At 40.8% G+C, this 20,172-nt stretch overlaps 1 protein-coding gene across 1 annotated transcript; it reads right to left on the bottom strand.

Annotated features, from left to right (window-relative positions):
- CAV2 (caveolin 2) lies at positions 1-10,691 on the bottom strand. Its single transcript, XM_065698789.1, has 3 exons — positions 10,468-10,691; positions 10,158-10,345; positions 1-3,761 (listed from the first exon to the last, which is right to left on the bottom strand). Exons 1-3 carry the CDS (start codon positions 10,615-10,617, stop codon positions 3,611-3,613), a joined length of 489 nt encoding a protein of 162 aa, XP_065554861.1. The 5' UTR covers positions 10,618-10,691; the 3' UTR covers positions 1-3,610.
- Positions 10,692-20,172: the final 9,481 nt, after the last annotated feature.

The raw sequence follows: 20,172 nt of genomic DNA, 5'->3' as shown, positions 1-20,172 counted from the left end.
TATTTTTCCATATATTTATAAAAGAGAGTTAATACAGCTTAACAGCAGCAGTTTTATCTCTGCAGGTGGGGGAATGATCACACCCTGTGAAAATATGGACTTGAACTTTGGGTTCCACTGAAAATGAGTGTGTGGTCTGAGGTCCCAGAGCTGCAGGGAAGTTCTGAACTTTTCAGTCAGTGTATGTGTAAGTGAGCTTTTTGGATAGGTGGGAAAAAGCTCCTCATTTACCAATATTTCAAAGTTTCTATTAAAAATTTGTTCCAATGTAGATGATGAACAAGTAGAGTAGGGAAAAATAAGACACAAATATAGAAGTTCTATAGTCAGATTAGAATGATTTTATGAAAAAGTGCTCATAAGAAAGCAGGTTAAATTTCTTTGTGAATTGACAGAAAAAAGTCCATAAACACACATTTGGAGTTAGTTCTGTTTGTTAGTTGTGTTCTTCATGAAAAACAGGGTGCTGAAATATTTTGCATGACAGACCTGAATCTCCAGCTCATGATGATAAACCTAAGGTTGTCAGCAACAAGAGGCAGGCTTTTATCCTCATTACCATGATGATGGAAAGTCTACTCTTGTTAAGAGCCAAAACATTTTCCCTGTTCCACAGATGAAAAGATGTATCAAAGTAGATGACCTGAACCAGTTGTAAATTTTTCTATATTTGTTGCAGAAAAAGAGACTAAGTTTCTGCATTCCCTTCTTGGCTAAATCCTCATGTGCAAGTTGCGGTTAAGGGATCAACTGGGATGATTTGTCCACATATCAAATGCACTGCATAAGAACTCCAGGAACCTACACTACACTGAAGATTACAGTTCTGTGCCAGTGCCCATTCAGTCCCTGTTGTCCAGCAATGCTGTAAGCTATTGACAGTATCAGCTGTGGCAGAGCTTGGGGATGTCTGTCAGAACTGTCAAATCCATAAAATCCAGAGCATACTGGCCAGCCAAGGCTGCCTGAGGCAGATTCACATCGAAGCACTGGAGAGTCTATATATTCATGCTTTCTTTAACTCCTTTAATGGATGAAGTAAGTGTATCTGCCAAGAGTCTTATATTTTACTATAAACCTAACAGTACGTTTGGTAACTCTTACAGTAAGAGCACTTAGAATTAGCACTTACCCAGAGAAAGACACTGCTATAAATCATGTAAGAAAATAACAGGTTTAATTACTTAATTACAAGCTTGCTCGAGTCTTGTAACAGCTAGAGAAATGGTGAAAAGAACTAAATAATGACATGGCTAAATCACAATAAGACCAAGATTTGCCTGTGGTATAGCCAGATGATTTCAGTAAACTACTTAAGAACACATATATCCAGGAGTTCATGATGTAAACTGATACATTTTTCTCTAGGGAATGGCCTCATTCTCAAAGTTTGGATCCAGACTTGAGTTCCCTCAAAGCTTTTATAGGGCTCCTTTTAGACACAGAACTAGAACTGATTGATTTATTTTATTTCCTTTTTTTTAATGAATTCACCAAGGGGATATTGTTTTCCATGCAAAATATCTTTGTAAAAATTCTTGGACTTTGTAAAAGAAAATAACTCTCAAAAGAGTTCAAGCCTAGCCTGACCAATTTTTATTTTCAAAAGAGGTATTTCCTTTTTTGACATAAGAAAGGTATCTTGCAGAACACATCTGAACAACAAGCTAACTTCTTGTAGAATAAAAGAATTCCAGACAAGTTTCTATGGCAGTAATCATTAAGATCCAGTTTTCAAAAGCCATATGAATCCCTCTCTAAATGACACAAATGGCAAAAATATTTTTAACATATGTTAAAGATGTTAACATATGGTAACATAAAGATGTTAACATATGTTAACAGATGTTCTTAGTGTACAAAGAATATAAAGGGTCAGCTAGCTTCTGTAGGCCAATAAGCAAGAAAAGGAAAGTTCTGCAGCTCACCTCTGAAGGAAGCTTGTGCCCATAAAAAAGCATTTTTTTTTTTAATGTAGCCAGAATTCTGCAGAGACACCTGTTTTAGAGAAAGCAACCGTTCTGTATGGGCTTAATAACACATATACATCATTCTCTACTATAAATACATTAAATGCAGTTGATAACAATGGAACGGTATTGATGCTCATTCTTTACCCTTTCCCATATTTTGGAAGAACCGCATAGTATCCCATGCTGTTCGCTATTTATCTAAACAGCTTTTTAGAAAGCTGAGAAATATGAAAAAAAAAGAAGTTTAAAATGGGAAAAAGCTGACATTTTAGTATTTTATTATATAGCTCTTTTTTGATATGAAATCTGTGACATCATTTTAGGAAATAACATTCTGAATCATACAAATATTTTACAATTGCAACTTACCATCTGTATTTAAAGAAAACAGCAGCATAAGCCCATCAGAAGGCTAATGTAATTTTCATGTACCTCTGCATACATTCTGTTATTCTGATTTACAAAGTCAAATTAAGTGCAGAAGGAAGAAGGGCTTTTTTTAGCAGTTAGGTTTTGAAGTAGTAAGTAAGTAACATGCGGAATCAAGTCGATAGGTGAGGAGAATTAGACAAGGATACCAATTACACTCACTTCCTTCTACAAGAGCTTGCTACTTAGTTAAAGTGCTAGCATAATGTCTTTAATCTTAAATATCACAATGTTCACATAGATAATACACAGAAATAGGCAGGGTTGCATTTACTACACCCCATTTTTAATAAAAATCATTTCTCATAAACAGATATTTCCAACTCTTTTGCAAGGTCTTGTATGAAAACACTTATAATCGTTGCTTTTACACACAATCATATATAATAATTACACTAGAATTGCATGGCAGCACTTAAAAATCTACATAATTTAGAAACAGAAATTTTAGTTATCTAAAGTAATTTTTTGCAGTGTCTCACTCCTGCTTCCTAATAAGTTGGTTAGAATTAAAATACTATAGAAATAGTGCTTCAAAGAACACTATCAAGTGCCATTTACAAAGGTACAAAATATACAGCAAAGTTAACCTCTCATAAAATAAATATACAGATTAGCTGATGCCCCAGATCATTAGCTAACACCTTATTTTAAGGGATAAACTTCTAGGGAGCTTTTCCCTCTGGTACAGGAGAATTACACAACAAGTTCCTCTTCCTGTATGTTTATGCAATGAGTCACGTTCATTTTAACTGCTGACAATAAAGGACTGGGTTTATCATTCTGCATAGTGAGTGGTGGAACTACACTAAAGTCAGTGTGAACCCTTAGAGATCACTTTTGCCTAAGGTACCACAGCCTACTCATTGAAGTTTTTATAGTAATAATGCAAATTATTATCACTGTGCTGGCTGTTAAACCTTCACAAGAATTCTCCTGTCATCTAGCAATTAACGTACCATTAAAATAAAGTGTTGCCAACATACTCGTGATTGCTCTGTTGTTAAAATAGTGAGTTATGAAAACCACCTACTTATTCTTAAACTGATCTCCCTGATAGTAAATGAGTTTTAGGAAAAATAGCATGTTCCCGCTTAAACCAGCCATTGTCATTTATCAGTTTGGAATGAATGGTAAGTGCTTGTATGTTAGCTTAGCAAAGAGGTATAAAACCAGCTACAATTACAGCAGTGTTGCACCCCTGATGCCTACTCTTGGTCCAGGCGTATATTAACCATGGCAAAGCATCTGCCTATGCTCTGAAAGAATGGTACAATGAAAACATCTGTCAGGCTCTTCCATATGGTTTGCATTGAAGGCAAGACCATGAGACACGTTTTCACAAAAGGCACCACAATCCTGCAAAAGAGAAGATGGAAGATTTAATGATTGTTTCTGTTACAGCATGGGGAAATCAGAATAACCAAGTACAAGAACTTATGGAAGAGGAAGTGATTTTCTAACTCTACATCTCTAAACAAGTTAGTTTTACACTCTTGCACTCATTCTCCATCAATTTTGCTTACTCACAGCCTTACACTTGCACATGTAGAAGCTCCGTGATGCATGTGGTCCTCTAGCCAGGATCACTTGTGTGCAACCCAAGGGACAGGAGATGCCAGCTTTCTTGTCACTATGTCTCTGCTTCCTAATTGGCAATGCTAAGCTAATTTGTGGACATGCCTGTTACTCAGGTGAACTTTTGCTATCCTCTCCCTGATGCTGGAAGGACTGGTGTATGTGATATGTGGCAACCTTGCTGCCACCCTGCTGTGTCTGAAGAGCAGAGTCATCCCCTAGGGACTCATTTGCCCTGTGGTTGTATCTGAATGTGTGTCTTTGGGCTTGACAGAAGCACCATGTTCTCTCCAGTCTGACTGACTGGGAACAGCGCTCTTTACAGTCTGTTCTTGCTCTGCTCTCTCTTCTGGTGTTTCTTGTATTCATCTCTTTCACCCACCCAAATGCATAGACACATCACCATTCTCATCTCATTCCTGCAGCCTAACTTGGCTGTTACAACTTGCTACAATAAAACAGGAACAGTAAAGCAGTATCTGGTTACACGGGACTGCTGTAGTACGGAGATACGCCAAACCTCAGTAAAACGGAATCCTTGAGGATTCTGTAAAGATTTTCATTTGCGGGTAAGAAACTAACCTAGAGCGAGGTCAAAACTCCTGGCCAGGGAAAGACCTTTTTATTCGCTCAGGGTGCATCTCCCGAGCACTGATAAGCATCTGGGGATGCTCTCCATATGTCCCAATTCCAAAGCAAAGTCACCAGTGGTAGCTTAAGCCAGGCATACTAACAACAGAGGCAAGGCAGAAGTGAGCATATGGGCAGCTCAGAAGGGCCAGTGAATACATGATAACTTATGGATACATGATAACTTACGGCACTATTTTAAGTTACTCTCCTTTCTTAATCATTTACTGGACAAACCCCTGTGTCATTTCACTAAGCTGGATGTTCTTACTTGGGTGCAGATAAATTAAATGCGTAAATAACTTATGTAATACTGAAGTGGTACTAGAGCAAGGTTTAAAAAAACATCTGTGCCATAAATAACACATTCATTTCCTAAATTAGGTAGAAGAACCTACAGATTCTCTTGATAAAGAAGTTCTAGTTCTAGTCTGTTCTAGTTTGCTCTTGCATTCAAAATTTAAGATTCAAGTCTTGCATCCACATAAGCCCATTGTAGAACTCTCATTGACTTTGGTTGGATGACAGGAAATATTTAATTTACTATTTCATCATAGGTATGGAAAAAATATAGAGGTATTGTGTATTTCCAATGAGTACTGCTCAGAATAACAAAGTGAAAAACCAACAACCAAACAATAAAACCAAAGCCAAACTGGCACATTTTTAAAAAGCTGAAGCTTAGAAATGTAAAAGTAAAAATAAATTATTTATTTTCAGTGTTTATTTAACCAGATTCTCAGCTTCTATCATACAATGCAAGCCATATACTAGCATGTCTATGCTGCACTCTAAACTAACCCAGATGGATTTAAACAAGAATAGTTTTTCTAAAACCTTCTGTTCTTTTGTCTCTGCTGAAACAGCTAGTAAAAGACACATTATATAGAACTGTGAGTGCTGCTGGAATAATGTGTCTCTAGTTTTAAACTGACCCCTGTAAATTATGCGCTCTACAACCTACCTATGGTATCACTGCATATAGAAGAGATAATTTCTAGAGAATAAAAGCAGGGCTTCAGCTGTTAGAATAAAAAAAAGATATTTCTCCAAGCAACACAGGGAATACACCAGAAATGCTCAGCTTGTGTTGACTTCATCCCTTTTCCATTTTGGCTAGTTTATAAAGGCTCTGTCACCGCTCCTTTCCTGCCATCTAAAATAAATTTGGCTTTCATTTTTCAAAAATCTAACTGAACTGGAGAGGAGCAGAAAAGCTGACATTTCTTGTGGACCTTGTGTTGACAGGATCACACAAAATACAAACTAAACAAATATCGCAGTACGCACAAGTTTCACAGAAAGATGCAGTGAATCACCAGGATGCCATTAGGAAGGGCTGGAAAAGCAGTGATCATACCACCTGCAACTGCTGTAGAGATCATTCAGACAGTACCAGAACTCAACCTCTTTTGATAATGTTAAATACAATAAATATTAAATGTTTTGGTAATGTTTTATAAATGTTGCAAATTTTATGGTAAATGCATGTGAGAAACAATGTAGACTAGCTCGGTAGGAGGATATGTGAGACATACTAGCAAACAAAGCTAATTAACGTCAACAACTTTCAACTTTAAAATAAAAGTCAGTCTAACTAAATAGCAATTACTGAAACACCTTTCCTCAGAGAAGGAAACCCTTTACACACAGAGAGCAGTAAAAGGCATTTTCTAACTTCTAAAACGTGAGTGTGGCTATATAGGTATCTACATGTGTATAAGTATGCATCCTGTTCTGCATTTCCACATCATCAGGGGGTACGATGTGCCTTCTGTGGAATGACCAGGCACACTTAGAAACATAAATAACCAAGGACCACTAGAAGCTCTGCATTGGTTTTTGTGACCTGTCAAGTAAACATTAACATATACATTCTTTACTCACAATGCTGTAAGTTTACCCCAATCTGCACTTGTATTCACAGAGACAGTAACAGCTTGTTTAAGTGATGTCTAACAGTGGAAGCTGGCATATCCCAAGGATATCAACATTGATCGCAATATTGACACTAGTAATGTCACCACATAATGCAGCATTGGGAAGAAAATCAAAGCTCTGTTGAATATGGCATCTAAGCTGAAGCATAGACAAGATATTTCAACTGCCTATATGACCTCTCATTGAATCTTGCTATGTATAAATATCATAAAATACCCATCCTTTCACTGAGTAGAAGAAATCCCTTCTTTTGGGAACTGTTGAACTGAAAAGTGCAAATTACCCCAGTTTTTCCATCCATCCTATTTTATCTTCTTTCTGCTCAAGACATGACATCTACAAAATTATACCCATCAACCTTTTTCACTTTTGCTCACATTACTTTTTTTCTGCTAATCTCCAAGGGATATATACCAGATGTGAAAGAAGAGGCTTCAAGGCAACACCAGATCATAGGGTGGGTCTTCATGGCATAGCTCTACTGTAATTTCTTTTGATTTCAGAGAGACATCAGGGAGATGGTTTTGGGGTTGAGTATGATAAGTTATATAAATAGAGTTGTGGAGAAAGATGTGAGGGATGATACAAGTCCATATTTACTTTGCATGTAAGTTCCTGGCTGCATCTGAGCGCTGGGAATGGAAGCTCAAGCCAACAGGAGCTCTGAGCACCTGCTGCTCCAGGATCCACAAATGAACCATTCTTAGCACACATATCCAACATACCAGAAGACTATTGAGATAGCACTACAAAAAAGCATACATGATATTCAAGTGTTAATTTCCAAGAGGTGGCAAACATTTGGCTTGGAACATCAAGGATAAGTCTCTGATCTGTAATAAATACGATGAGTTTGCATGTGTTGCCTGGAAAACCACTAGTGTTCTGCTCATGATCAAAAATCAGTAACAGCCTCAATCTAAGGAAATCTTTAAAAGCTTGCTAATATTCACAGAAAGATGTTAAAACTCAGTGTGACAAATTCTGCCATTTATAGTCTGTGGTGAGAATGACAGTCATCAGTAAAGGTGAAGAAATGTGGAGAAGCACCCTTCCTTGAGCAGGCTTGTATATAGGTCACCCACTTGCTAGCTGGCAAGGTTTCAGCCCATCATTATCTTTTATCAGCTAGTACAATGCTGGATTTTGTCTCAAGCAGCCAGTCTGAGAACAGGAAAAGGATATGTTTCATCATTATAGATAAAAAAGTTAAAGTGAATTATTACTTATTTCTTACTCAGCTTTCTTTTTGCTTTCCATGAACTCTCACACATTTGCTTCCTTCTTTTGCAACCTTTTTGCTGGTGAAAGGCAACATTTACTATCAGGTCTGAGAGGGGCAATTCACGAGGTGCCCTTGATGCACAAGGAATGTTGAGTCAGATTTCTGTGGACTTTTAGCATCCTGACAAAACCGCAATGACATGTGTGACAATCAACAGGGCTTTGTGCCTGAGCAGTTCCAAAAGTTGCTGTAACACGTTTGAATTTAGCCTCAGGAAGGGCTCCCCTAAGATAGATAACATCATCATCTCATTGGTTTGGATGCTGAAAATGAGGCACAGTGACTCTGATGAGACCTCCTACAGGCAGCCATTTGGGAGGGTGTGCCCAGGGTTTTCCCATGACATTTCAACAGCTGAAGACAAGAGTGATAATGGAAATCCCTTCCTCTCCCCCACAGAACACGGAGTTACTATTTTTTTCAGACCCAACAGGGCTACATGGGAGCCAGTACCATGTGTTTTGGGTCTCTACACCTGCACTGCTCCTATGCTACCCTCTCAAATGCAGAAACTTTGAACTCCTTACACCAAGAAGTCTGGAACATGGAAAGCTGCAGAGAAGCTAACTTAGTGTTTTCCACCTTTGTGTTGGAACAAATCCAATTTGTGGCTGTGGGAAAATGAGGCAGTGCTGGCTCTGGATGGTAGCGCTGGATGAGTTCCAAGGGGGGGGGGGGGGCAGGTAATGCTACCAATTTATGTGATGCTTTCACACCCATCCCAGGCATAAGGAAGATCAAAATCAAAGATCTGTAGTGACAGTGAACATAGGGAAAGAAAATTAGTTGCTGGGGAAGCAAGTGTGTTCACAGAAAGTCAAAGGAAACTTTTCAAATGAAGTGCCACATGCGGACAGTCCTATTTCAGATATACTGAGAACCCACAGTTCTTGAGAGAGTCACTAGGGACAACTTGCATAAATAGAAACTGACCCCAGAGTCCTGGCTCAGTGAAACTCATGTCCACACATCCAGGCTGTAAAATCCAGATACTGAAGCACAAAAACTTATTACAGTCTTAATAAATCTGACATTGATTAACTCTTCCATAGATATCTCACTACTGGAAGTTGATATGCTCATCGTACCTTTTTGCCATCACATAGTTCTCACAGCGCAGTGACAGCTCCAGACTTGAAAGTCTAGGCACGCTATACAGTGTTCATAATTTAGGGACCAGAGAAGTAGCATGTAGGCAGCTCTAAATTTCATTGCACCTCTTCTGGGTGAGATGTCAACTCAATGTTCTAAATTTGAGTTAATTGGGTTTTGAAGTGGCTCATGGCAATGTCATCAACCCAAACTTCCATTCCACTTTTGAAAACAGAAATCTGCACCTTCGAGATGGCAACCAAGGGCTCAGATAACCAATGTATTCCTATTGCCTTGAGATTTTTTTCCTGGTTTCTGGATTGTATTTTGTTTTCCTTAAAAACTTCTTGATGATTCCAGTGTCACCCAAGTCAAATGAGACTTTGCCCAAAACCCATGTATATGGAAAATCCTGGTTTGCAGGAATGATGTTGATAATCTGCATTCATCCCTTCCTCTGCAGCCTGCTGGATTTGCAGTTCTTTCCTTAACGTCATTATTTTCCCTTTCTTCCTTCTCCACGGTCATCTGCCTTTCTTGTCTCCAGGTATTCTTCCCTGATATTTTGCCAGTATATTCTGTTTCAATCATACCAGTTTTTTGTACTTGGAGTACCAGTATATTTGCTTGTGAACCTGGGCCATGGCCAGAAGCAGCTTTCCTGTGCTCAGCAGGGCTTTGCTTATGTGGAAGTGCTTTGGGGCACTGCACCTAGAGATGGCCATGTACCAGATGCAAGGCAGTGACAGTAGATTTTGTGGTAGTAGCAAAGAGTGAGTGAGTTGGGCTCTCAAAAGCTTACTTTAGTGTGTGAGGAAAAAAATGGAAGAGGTAACCATACTGAGAAGGTGACTGTAACGCTTCTGCCCAAGTCTTTCATTTCAAATAAACATGTTTTAACAACTTCTGTACTCCAGTTTTAAAAGAACAAGCAATCGTTATTATTAGTCCAGAAGCCAGCTGAGGCTGGAATGCATTGTGTAAATGCCATTCAAAGGGTAAAGAAGGCACTCTGCCCCAAGCAGCTTACACAGACATGACAGACCAAAAGCACAGCAGGCAACTGAATCACAGTGAAAACACTGTTTTCATTTCTCTCCCTTTAAAACCAAAGCAGACAACGTAAGCAGATCTGACTACCGGCTGTAAAGGCGGTGATCAACAGCTAGGAGTAATGCTGCTGGGCTGTCTGCAGAGCCCACGCACCACGAGCAACAGAACGCACTTACCAGATGTGCAGGCAGCTGAGCGCCGCAAAGACGATCCCCACAACCAGGGCCAGGGGTATGGCAAGGACCAGGGTCAGGAGCTTGTAGATCACGTACTTGCTGAGCTCGAAGAGAGCGTGGCTGCAGATCCAGACTTTGTCGAAGGAGTGCGTTAGCTCCGGCTCCGCGATCACGTCTTCGAAGCCCAGCTGGAACGAGAACAGCCGGGCCGTTACGCGGAGCTGGGGCTAGGGGACACCGAGGGCACTCCTCCCGCCGACCGGGCCCGTCCCACCCCGCCGCCCCGGGCCGGGTCCCCGCGGCCGCGCACCTGGAGGTGGGCGTTCATCCCATGGGGGTCGCGGTCCAGCTCGTCCTCCGCGCCCTTCTCCGCCTCCGACAGCGCGGGGCCGCCGCTCCGCGGGAAGTTGTCGTCGTCCATGAAGATGCGGGTGTCCACCTTCTCCGTCTCCAGCCCCATGGCGCTGCCCGCCGCTCCCCGGCTCCCGGCCCGGCCCGGCCCTGCCCTGCCCCGGCCGCTGCCGCGGCGCCCGCCGCCCCGCCGGGCTGGGGCGGAGCGGGGCTGCCCGGGACACGCCCCGCGGGACGGGCCGCGCCGGGGCCGGGAGCGAGAGGGAGAGGATCCCCGGGAGCGGGCAGTGAGGGGATCCGCGGCCGGCAGCGCAGCGCAGCGCAGCACGGCTCGGCTCGGCTCGGCTCGGCTCGGCTCGGCGGCCGCTCGATGGGTCGGGACCTCCGGCCGTTGAGAGCCGCCGGACGTGCTCGGCTTTCCCGTTCAGCCCAGATCCCCGGCCAGCGGGCCCTGCGCTGCCCTCGCCGGAGCCTCACGCATGGCTGACATTTGTAGGAGCAAGCGTTTGTGGCGTTGCGACAACAGGCAGATGGGGAAAAAAGCAGAGGCGAATGTGCGTTAGGCCGTATGGGGTCGTGTCTGCTGCCTTCTCTGCAGTTGTAAGGGATAAATGAAAAGAAAGGGGGAGGAAAGGTGTTTGCCGCTGCCCATCAAAGTTACCACATCCAGCCCTACCAGCCTGTCACACTCCAACATTACTTGTGCCATGCTCCCTCCCTAAGCTGCTTAATCGTTGCTGTGACAAAACATTGCATCCGTCATTACAAGGTATTGTCGTGCCCTCCTGGGGTTTTCGCTTAAGATTATTTCCTCCTTTTTATTTAAGAACGTGTTTTAAACCTAAGAGTGAGCTATATAAAAGTGAACAAATCGCTGTAATGACTGTTGAAAGTATTTGATAATATCGATATACACCATGAGCTCATGAGCTGTCAGGAGTAAATTCGTGCCACATTCAATGCCATGGTCACCTGTCACTCAGAGAAGTGGTATTACTAATCAATGATCCGTTGTTAAATTAAAAGGAAGCGACTACTGGTAACTTTCATTTTCACCACTGCATTAACTTAAGGATAGCTTTAAACTTTGAGAAGCTCACAGGAAAGTGATATAAAAATAACTACACAAGGTTTGCGTAGGAAATCACCTAATACAATGCTCTGGATTGCACTGCATTGTTCTTGACCGGATAACTTCTGCAGAAAAGCTTCTCATCTATGTGTAACTTGTGTTGATGCCTTTTTTGCCCATGCTGATGAGTTTAGTGGTACTGGTGTCACGTAAATGGTTTGGATCCAGCACTGTAGCTGTGGCTCATTAGATATAAAAGGCTGCAAATACAAGTTTACAATAGGTTCAAATGCAAGCAAAGAAACAGCTTGATGGCTCAAGGCATACTTACGAGCTGCATTTCTGCTCTCCCTTCCACCTTCCCCCCTACCAATTCCTCTTTGTCCCATGAGTGGGAGGAATAAAAAGGCCAATTGACAGACCTGAGGTCCACACTCAGCTTTCAGGGTGCTTCTGTTCAGCAACTCTTGTTTTTCAGTCTCTCCATATGGGGAGATGAGTGAAGCCCAAAGGCAATCAGATGGCTTCTGGTAGTTACCTGAGTCAGGCACAGAAATTTGGGTTTGGTTCTGCTGAAAAGCAAGGTAGGAACAACCAGCAGAGAATCCCAAACTAGCCCCTTGGCTACTGGACTCTGACCATGCTGGTTTATATCAGCTGCTTTCTACCTTCCCCCTCACTAGAGGCATGGATCAGGGTGCATGTTTACAACCAGGGAGCTGCTTTTGAACAGCTCTTTCCCGACACCGGACACTTATAATCTCGCTGGACAGGGTGCTGGGACATCCATTCTAGGTCATGTTTTGCTCAGAAAGGTTGGACCACGTGATCCTTGAGGTCCCTGCCAACCTGGTATTCTATGATTTCCCAGCCACTCCTGCTGCATCTTAGTCTACCAAAGAGCTGGACCATCAAGTCACAGCTCCACTTGCTTAGCTCCAGCTTTGCTGGTGGTTCTTCTTGCAAGATCACTCAAATCGCTGTCTGCCACTGGAGAGTGGCCTGACAGTGTCAGAAACAGCACTTTTTTTGTTCATGTCCACCTGTCTTTTGAAATCTGCTATTGCAATAGCTGATAAATGTCAATGCCTATCAAGGCAGCACCACGGAAAATTAAGTTTTCCTTTGTAATCTCTGAGGATTTGAAATAAAGTGGTGCTGCAACTGGTCCTGAAAAAATAATATTTTTCATGAAAAGCCTGCTTCAAAGCAATAAAAACTCAAGGCTGTGTATGACTTGGGATGTTATTTATTAAGAACCCCCCAAAATATTCTGTTTTCAATAATTCTGGTAGTTATTTTGGAAATTATTTATGTATGAATTATTAAGTGAGGTTGATGGCAAAGCCTGAGCGGTGTCAAGCTCTTATCTGTTAATTTTCTGGCAACTGTACAGAAAGCAAGTGGGCATATACAATATTCAGTAAGTGGGATTTTTCCAGTTTCCCTCCTCAAGACTGCCAGGCTCAGCTTTCTGCCAGCATGGCTGAACAGAACAGTTTGAAGGACAAAAGTGAGAGTAGAGAGCAATGATCACAAATAGCATGGAAATGTTCTCCAATCTTATATAATGTTCTGTAGCATCCATTTGAGACACTGGGACAGGTTGCCAAGAGAATCTGTTGCTGCTCCAATCCTGGCAGTGTTCAGGGCCAGGCTGGATGGGGCTTTGAGCAACCTGATCTATTGGAAGATGTCCCTGCCCGTGGCAGAGGGGTTGGAACTGGATGAGCTTTAAGGTCCCTTCCAATCCAAACCATTCTAGGACAGATTTTACTTATTTATTTTTCTTAAATCTCCATATAGGTAACAGCCAAAGATTTGTGACATGAAGTGCGTGCGTATGTATGTGTTTCCACACTTTGACTCAGGTGTAGTTCTTTATGGTGCTAAACTTGTGCTTGAAAGTACCATCAGCTATTGAAGAGCTATAATCCGTCTTCATTTTCTAAGCATTAAACATGTTGCTGCTGTATTTTAGTAAGTGGAAGGGTGAATTATTTATTATCACAACTTGCATTAAAATAGTCTCCCAAAACTTACTGTGGTACAGTGTACAAACACTGAAAAAGTAGTCTCTCAAAAACCGTGTTATCAAAAATGTGGGCCCAGGGATGAACGATAGAGGTGGACAAATAGATGAGATATCCCAGGAAACAGCTCGCACACAGATTTTTGGAGAGGGAAGTTCTCAGCAAAAAAAGTTTTCATGTTTGTCCATGGTGAAGAATGCGTTAAATTTGTTGCATTTAGACTCTAAACAATGTGTAAGTTTATTAAGTAATGTAGAGTCAATTCAGAATTTGTTTTATAAGGATGTAAGGATGTTCCTGTTTAATCTTTGAACATGTTGGAGTGCTTTATATGCAGGTAGAAGCTGTCTTTTCCAACTATGGCAGGGATCTCAGCTATATTGTTTTGGCAAAAGCTTTCACAATTACACTTCGCATTTGAGAAAGCTCCCTAGTCTTTGCAACAGGGCCATAGATAATTGCCAGTTGGGCCTTATCTATCTTATTTCACCTGGGATGAATTCAGCTCTCTCTCTCCTCTCCCCCCATTTCCCTTTTAAAAAATAATTGCAACTTTATCTGAAGGTATCATTTAATGATTATCATATTAATAGCACTTTACATTTTCAAAGATGTAAAGGACAAGGAATCCTATTCATTTCTCTGCTAATTTCATTGGAGTTGTAACAGATCTGTACTTCAAATGTTACTTTCTTTTCAAGATCAGTGTTGAAAATCTTAATGAATTCACAGAATTTTATTTTATCCTTATATCTCTATGACATATCTGGGGAATTTTTGTTCCTACCATTTCACAGGTAGACTATGGGGTACCAGAAGATCAGGTGGGCTTTAAGTATTTGTGTACATTAGGAGTGAGGTGTAAAAATGATGGCTGCAGACTTCACCTGGGCATGCAGAGGAGGGTGGAAGTAAGGGACAGCTGTGCAGCTGAGATCTCAAGAAGTGAACCAGGCGGTGTTAGTGGAGAGGTTACAACCCCTTCTCCCAATTTTCTTCCTGATAAATGCGCCTCTGCGTGTAAGTCCATATGAAGGAAGCAGATGTAATGAACTGAGTTAAGGGATACGCAAGATGAGTTAAAATGAAGTAAAAGTTTCACCTCGACATGATGAAGAACCTCTTTATGTTGAGGGTGGCAGAACACTGGAACAGGCAGCCCAGGGGGCTGTGGAGTCTCCCTCTCTGACAACATTCAAAACCCACCAGGATGTGGTCCTGTGTAACCTGCTCTAGGTGGCCCTGCCTTGGAAAGGGGGTTGGATTAGATGAACTCCAGAGGTCCTTTCCAACCCTAATGATTCTATAAAAACCTGAATGATCTTGCAGATGAAAGATATGGTTTAGAATTCTGATTTTTCTTGTTTTCACAGTGGGCAGGTCGAATATTCAGATTTGACACATATAGAAAGGTATAAAGTGCAAGCTCCAACATGGTCTCCTTATGCAGCCATATCTGTACAAGAAAAAAAATAAATAAATTACTTGTTTGAAGAGTGTGGATAAGAAAACCTGATGGGAGGCTTTTGGAAAAAGTGGGCGCATCATATCATATGTGTCCTAGTTTGTCACCACTGATGCAGTGACTCTTGTTCTACACAGCAGGATGATTAGATCCTGTCTCTGTGTATGGATCCCTTGCTCTCAGTTGCTTTTCTTGTAGCTGTTTTTCTGCCCTGTGGAGTGTAAAACTCACAGTTTTCAGTGATCTGTCAATGTAAATAAATGTAAGCCGTAGCTGAACATTTATATTTATTTTGCCCAGTTGTATCCAACACTGCTGAAATTAAGCCAAAAGCTTCTGTGAAGACTGGTTTTGTATGTGTCAGGGTGAAGGCTGCTTTGAGAGTCAGAGTAGAGATCACATGATAAATGTGACTAGATGATCTTAAGGTCCTTTCCAACCCTAACTATTCTATGATTCTATGATTCTATCACAAACTGGTTGCAAAAATAGTCTGTACCTCTAGCCAAGCCAGGTTAGTAGTGATAGAGATATTTATAATAGCTTTCAGCATAGTCTCTGATTTCTAATATGAGAAAGGAAGAAAGAAAGTCCTCCCATGAGGTCTCCTGAATTACTGTTTTGATGATTTACCAGTTAGTGCTCAAATGGTCTCCAGTGAGGGAGTGAGAGAATTTGCTGTTTAATACTAGCAACGGGAATACAGTTCCTTGTGAGCAGATGGAAAGCATGGGGAATAGCAAAGGGGCTGGGCTCAGACATTCTTAGGTACTTCTTTTTTCTGTTTTGTCATCAGTAGAAATCTGAAAATGTCCTCAGGGTGTTTTCATAATTCATGTCTGTTTAATTTTTTTTTCAGTTTTTGCTTCTCACTGCAGTTTATGGGATGTATCAACAGAGCTTTTATTAATATGTCACTGTATGTTAGAGGGTAAAACTCACAATGACTCAGTCAAACTTGGATTTGAATGCTGAAGTAAGTAATGATCAAGTGGAAAAGGTGCCAGGGTAGGATATGAGGGCAAACTGCACATGTGATATGTACTTCAATGTTTACAGCAGTACAGGGACTTTTATAATCAATGCTTTCTGTGATAGAGGTTGTTAAAGATTATAAAGAACTGTAATGGGGCTTGAGAAAGTACTTAAGACAGGTTCCTGCTAAGTGGGCCAGCTGCACATTGTGAAAAGTTGGGAAAGGGATTTAGGGTATAGAGAGCTGCTCAGCGCCGGATGGCAACCCAGGAGCTCTGATGTAGTGTGAAAGCAGAACCTGAATGTGGATCAGCATTTCAGATCTTATTCTGTTTGCCCACTGGCATGGAAAAGGAAAAGGGAAATAGTGGAGGAGATATGGAAATAGTTGTGACGCTGGTGGGGTCTGCAGGAGGGACCAGATGATTTCTCCATAAACATCCAATGGTTAAAGCAGATTCTTATGGAAAATTATTATGAAAACAGTAACTGTGCTTGGCCACTCTCTGTTGCAAGCATTCTGTGATTGACATAGCTGTCCGTGGTGGAGGGTCCTGCTCTTTAGCTTGGATCACACCATATTCTCTGGAGATTGATAAATTCTCTGGTTTAATTAGGATTCTGCTAATGGTGTTTTATACTTCAGTTGATGGAGTGTTGCTTCGCAGGGTGCTAATGTTCAGTGGGAAGCAGGTGATGACTGGCAGTGTGAAGCAGAGTGCTGTCATTGGTGGATGACTAAAAAACCAATGACAATCAAAGCCTTCAACTCTTGGGTAGCTGCCACAAACTGCCATGATTTATGAAAAACCCTGGTAATTTTTTCTGAAGATGCAAATTCCTGTCCATTCAGCAGCTGGACCAAGTGCATCTCAGATCTGTTTATAAAAGCCATACGTCTGGAATCTTGATTTTAAATGTGACAGTCACTTGATTTAGAATAGCGTGGTTTAGTTTGCATTTCTAAACCACACTTCAGGGGTTTACTACCACTAAGCTTTCCAGATGATTTCTGCAGCTTGCTATGTAACAGCTTTCTATGTTGAAATCTCTTTGATCTTCTCACAGGTTTTGACTCTTTTCATGCTCTAGATATGGAAGGGGAAGACTGAGCATGCAACGCTTGAATTAGGTCATTCTGTTGTGTCGTTCTTTTACAGAAATTCTGACAGTCTGATAAACTACTTATCCTAAGAGTGCACTGCATTTTTGGACTGTTTGCAATATGTTGATGAGCCAGAAATTCCCCAAGGAATTTAAGACATTCTCAACAATTAATTATTCAAACCGTGGAGAAACAACAAATATTTTGCTTTGCTAAAATATAAAAAAAAAATAAATTTTCCATTCTTGTTTATCATATAGTTTTAGAATGGCTTATTGGAAAGTCAGAAATATACATAGGTCAGCTGAGTACAGAGTGATAGGTTTTTCCTTTCCAAGGCATTGCCTGTTTCTACGCTTAGGGTTCATAAGGGTCTGACTTTTAACTTGCATAAGGAGAGCTTCACAAACACTGTTTGGGTTTTTTCCCTTTTATTTATACTTTATTTATCTTTTTATTGTCTGATAACTTGATTGAATTTTGGCTTCTCCAAGTATATTAAGTAATTTTTCAGTAAAAACATTCCTTTATGAAAATGGATGCTGCTTTGTAAAAAGCAGAGTTTGGAGAATACTTTTTCAAAGGGCATACTGTTTAAAAACATGTACTTTGAAAACCCCACTGAGAGGAGAGATGAGGAGAGAATGGAAGACAAATGCCCATGTGAGCAATTGATATTTTTTGCTAGCTATTTTGAGGTAAATAACTCTAGTTGTTCCCGCTCTTGAAGGTGCACTTGGATTACATTACTCCTTCATGTAACATTTCTCTAGTATGAGTTGACCTGCCCTTGCAGTGACCATGCAACTAGTCCATGTATTATGACACACGTATATATAATAGATATACATATATGTACATTATATGTGCAAATGTATATCTATTACAGTGTTCTGCTCTATCCAGCTTATTCAAGTAAAGGAGATAGGAACGGACAGGATGCAAACTTACTGTCCAGGCAGGATGTACAAAATCCACAGTCAACGTTTAGCAAGCCATGTTTAACCTTCTCTTGGTTACTTCTTGGGGTTTTTCCTTTCAGTCTCCTCTCTCCCAAGGCTGTGTGCTCTTTCACTTTCTGTATGTCATATAGCTTTCTGTTAAATCCAGATGGTCTAAGGAAACTCTTGCCTAAATGAGTCAGCAGCACCCAGAGGGTTCAACAAAATGATGAAAGAAATTATATGTGTGTGATGCTTGCATCTTAAAATTTCCTTCAATGTTTGTGCTTATTGGGCAGTGGTCTAGGAGACATCGCAGAGAACAGTGATAAGGCTGGGGTTCGGTTTGTTCTCCACAACTGTTTTGACCAGAGCTAGATGATCTCTGAATAAAATGCTAGCTATGCTATCTTAGTACAGGGAATGTTGAATTGCAAAGATGAACTATATAAGAACAGGAATTAGAAATTTTTAAGAGGCTGTCTGTAGACAGGTCTAGGAGAAAAAAACATTGTTAGTCCTAGGCTAGCAGATCTTTTACACATTCCATGCTTGGGAGACTACACAGTGTATTTTTGAAATCCAGAATACATTTTTCTTTTTTTTTATTTAGTTACCCTTCCTCTTTTGCTGTAAAAGTCCCTTTTTTGGGGGTATTCATGCCTTTCAAACTGTAGATTGCTGTATCTCTTTAATTGTCATACAGCCAAGGTCTTAAAAATCCAGTTCTATTTTAGTCATTCACTACGTATCAGTCTCTCCAGCTCTCTGATCATTTTTGCTGTTTTCTGGACTCTTTCCATTTTCTCCCGCAGTCTTTCTGATAGTTAGACGTCTATAACTGCATATAAAATTCCTGGCAGGCACACAGCGAGTAAGGTAATTTACAGATAGATTTTCACTTCCCTTCTTTCTGTCATGTGTATGTGAAAACAGCCCAAAATTTCCCTTTTTTCCTTTTTTTTCCTTGTATTGCCAACAGTGCATTTAGTTTTTTGATATGGGCTCTTTCAGGCATTATAGCTTTAAGATTAATCAGAATAAATGCTTGGCCACCACTGCTTCTGTTTATACCAACTGAAGGTCTGCCCCTTTTGTTTTCTGCAGGCTGCTTCAATTTATAGCTGAGTTCTGTTTATTTTTTTAATGTGTGTGTGTGTATGAATGTGTTCCTTCATTTGTGCTATTTATCACTTTTCCTTCTATGGGTTTCTTCTTCTGCTCTTTGACAAAGAATTCCGTGTAAAGACCCCCATTGTCCATCCAGAAACCTGTTAGTCCTACAGCTGACATAAGTCGGAGCTCCAACTTTTTGAGCTGAGCCTTTGGGAATAAGGGCAGAATCAGACACATGAACATCAAAGTACTCAATGGCTGTATCCAGGCTATATATGGTAAAACAACCAAGGCAGTGCTCTGAATTCTGGGCCACTCCTGAGACTTATCCCTGCTTTGCCCTTTGAGGCAGTTTTCCCTCGACCTGAGCTCTGGTTCCTTAAAAATCCTGCTTATGCTGGGCTGGGTGATGCTCTGTCAAGGTTCCCAGGGCCCTCCTAAGGAAGTACCCAGAAAGCTTATCTCTATCCCCAAAGTAAAAGGGCGTATGTATCTACACTTTGTTTTCGTGTTGGTGACTAAGACATATGCTGGGCACTCTGAACCTTTGAATATCAGGTTTAATAGGTAATATTTATATATTATACTGAGAAGGTGGCAAGCCTAAGGCATTTCTTGGATTATGACTCATTCTGCTTTCCATTTCAACAGCCCCAGGTTTATTTTGGTACCTTAACCAAGTACTTTAGGTTTATTTAATTCATTTCATTGTAGGCTTTCTAGTTTACTTCAAAGTTGTTAGTGAAAGAGAAGCAAAAACAGGAGAAGACAGCTTGAGGACCTTCTGACATGAATATGAAAGTACCACTATGATCATCTGAACACTGAGAGCAGATAGACCAGGGGTTTGTTTTACTCTCTATATAACTTCTGGCAAGACATCTGTGCTTTTTTGTGTTATATTGTCTTTATCTGTGTGACTCATTACCATTTCATTGTGTGGGATGAAATGCATTT

Source organism: Lathamus discolor, chromosome 1 (assembly GCF_037157495.1).
Source record: "Lathamus discolor isolate bLatDis1 chromosome 1, bLatDis1.hap1, whole genome shotgun sequence".
NCBI classification, from domain to species: domain Eukaryota; kingdom Metazoa; phylum Chordata; class Aves; order Psittaciformes; family Psittacidae; genus Lathamus; species Lathamus discolor.
This window is presented reverse-complemented; position numbering and strand designations above follow the sequence as displayed.

Coding starts and splice junctions, on each gene's coding strand:
- CAV2 (XM_065698789.1), bottom strand. CDS start 10,617: ATGGGGCTGGAGACGGAGAAGGTGGACACCCGCATCTTCATGGACGAC. Junction 10,346..10,467: donor GGATGAACGCCCACCTCCAG/GTGCGCGGCCGC, acceptor TTCTCGTTCCAG/CTGGGCTTCGAAGACGTGAT. Junction 3,762..10,157: donor CTCAGCTGCCTGCACATCTG/GTAAGTGCGTTC, acceptor TCTCTTTTGCAG/GATTGTGGTGCCTTTTGTGA.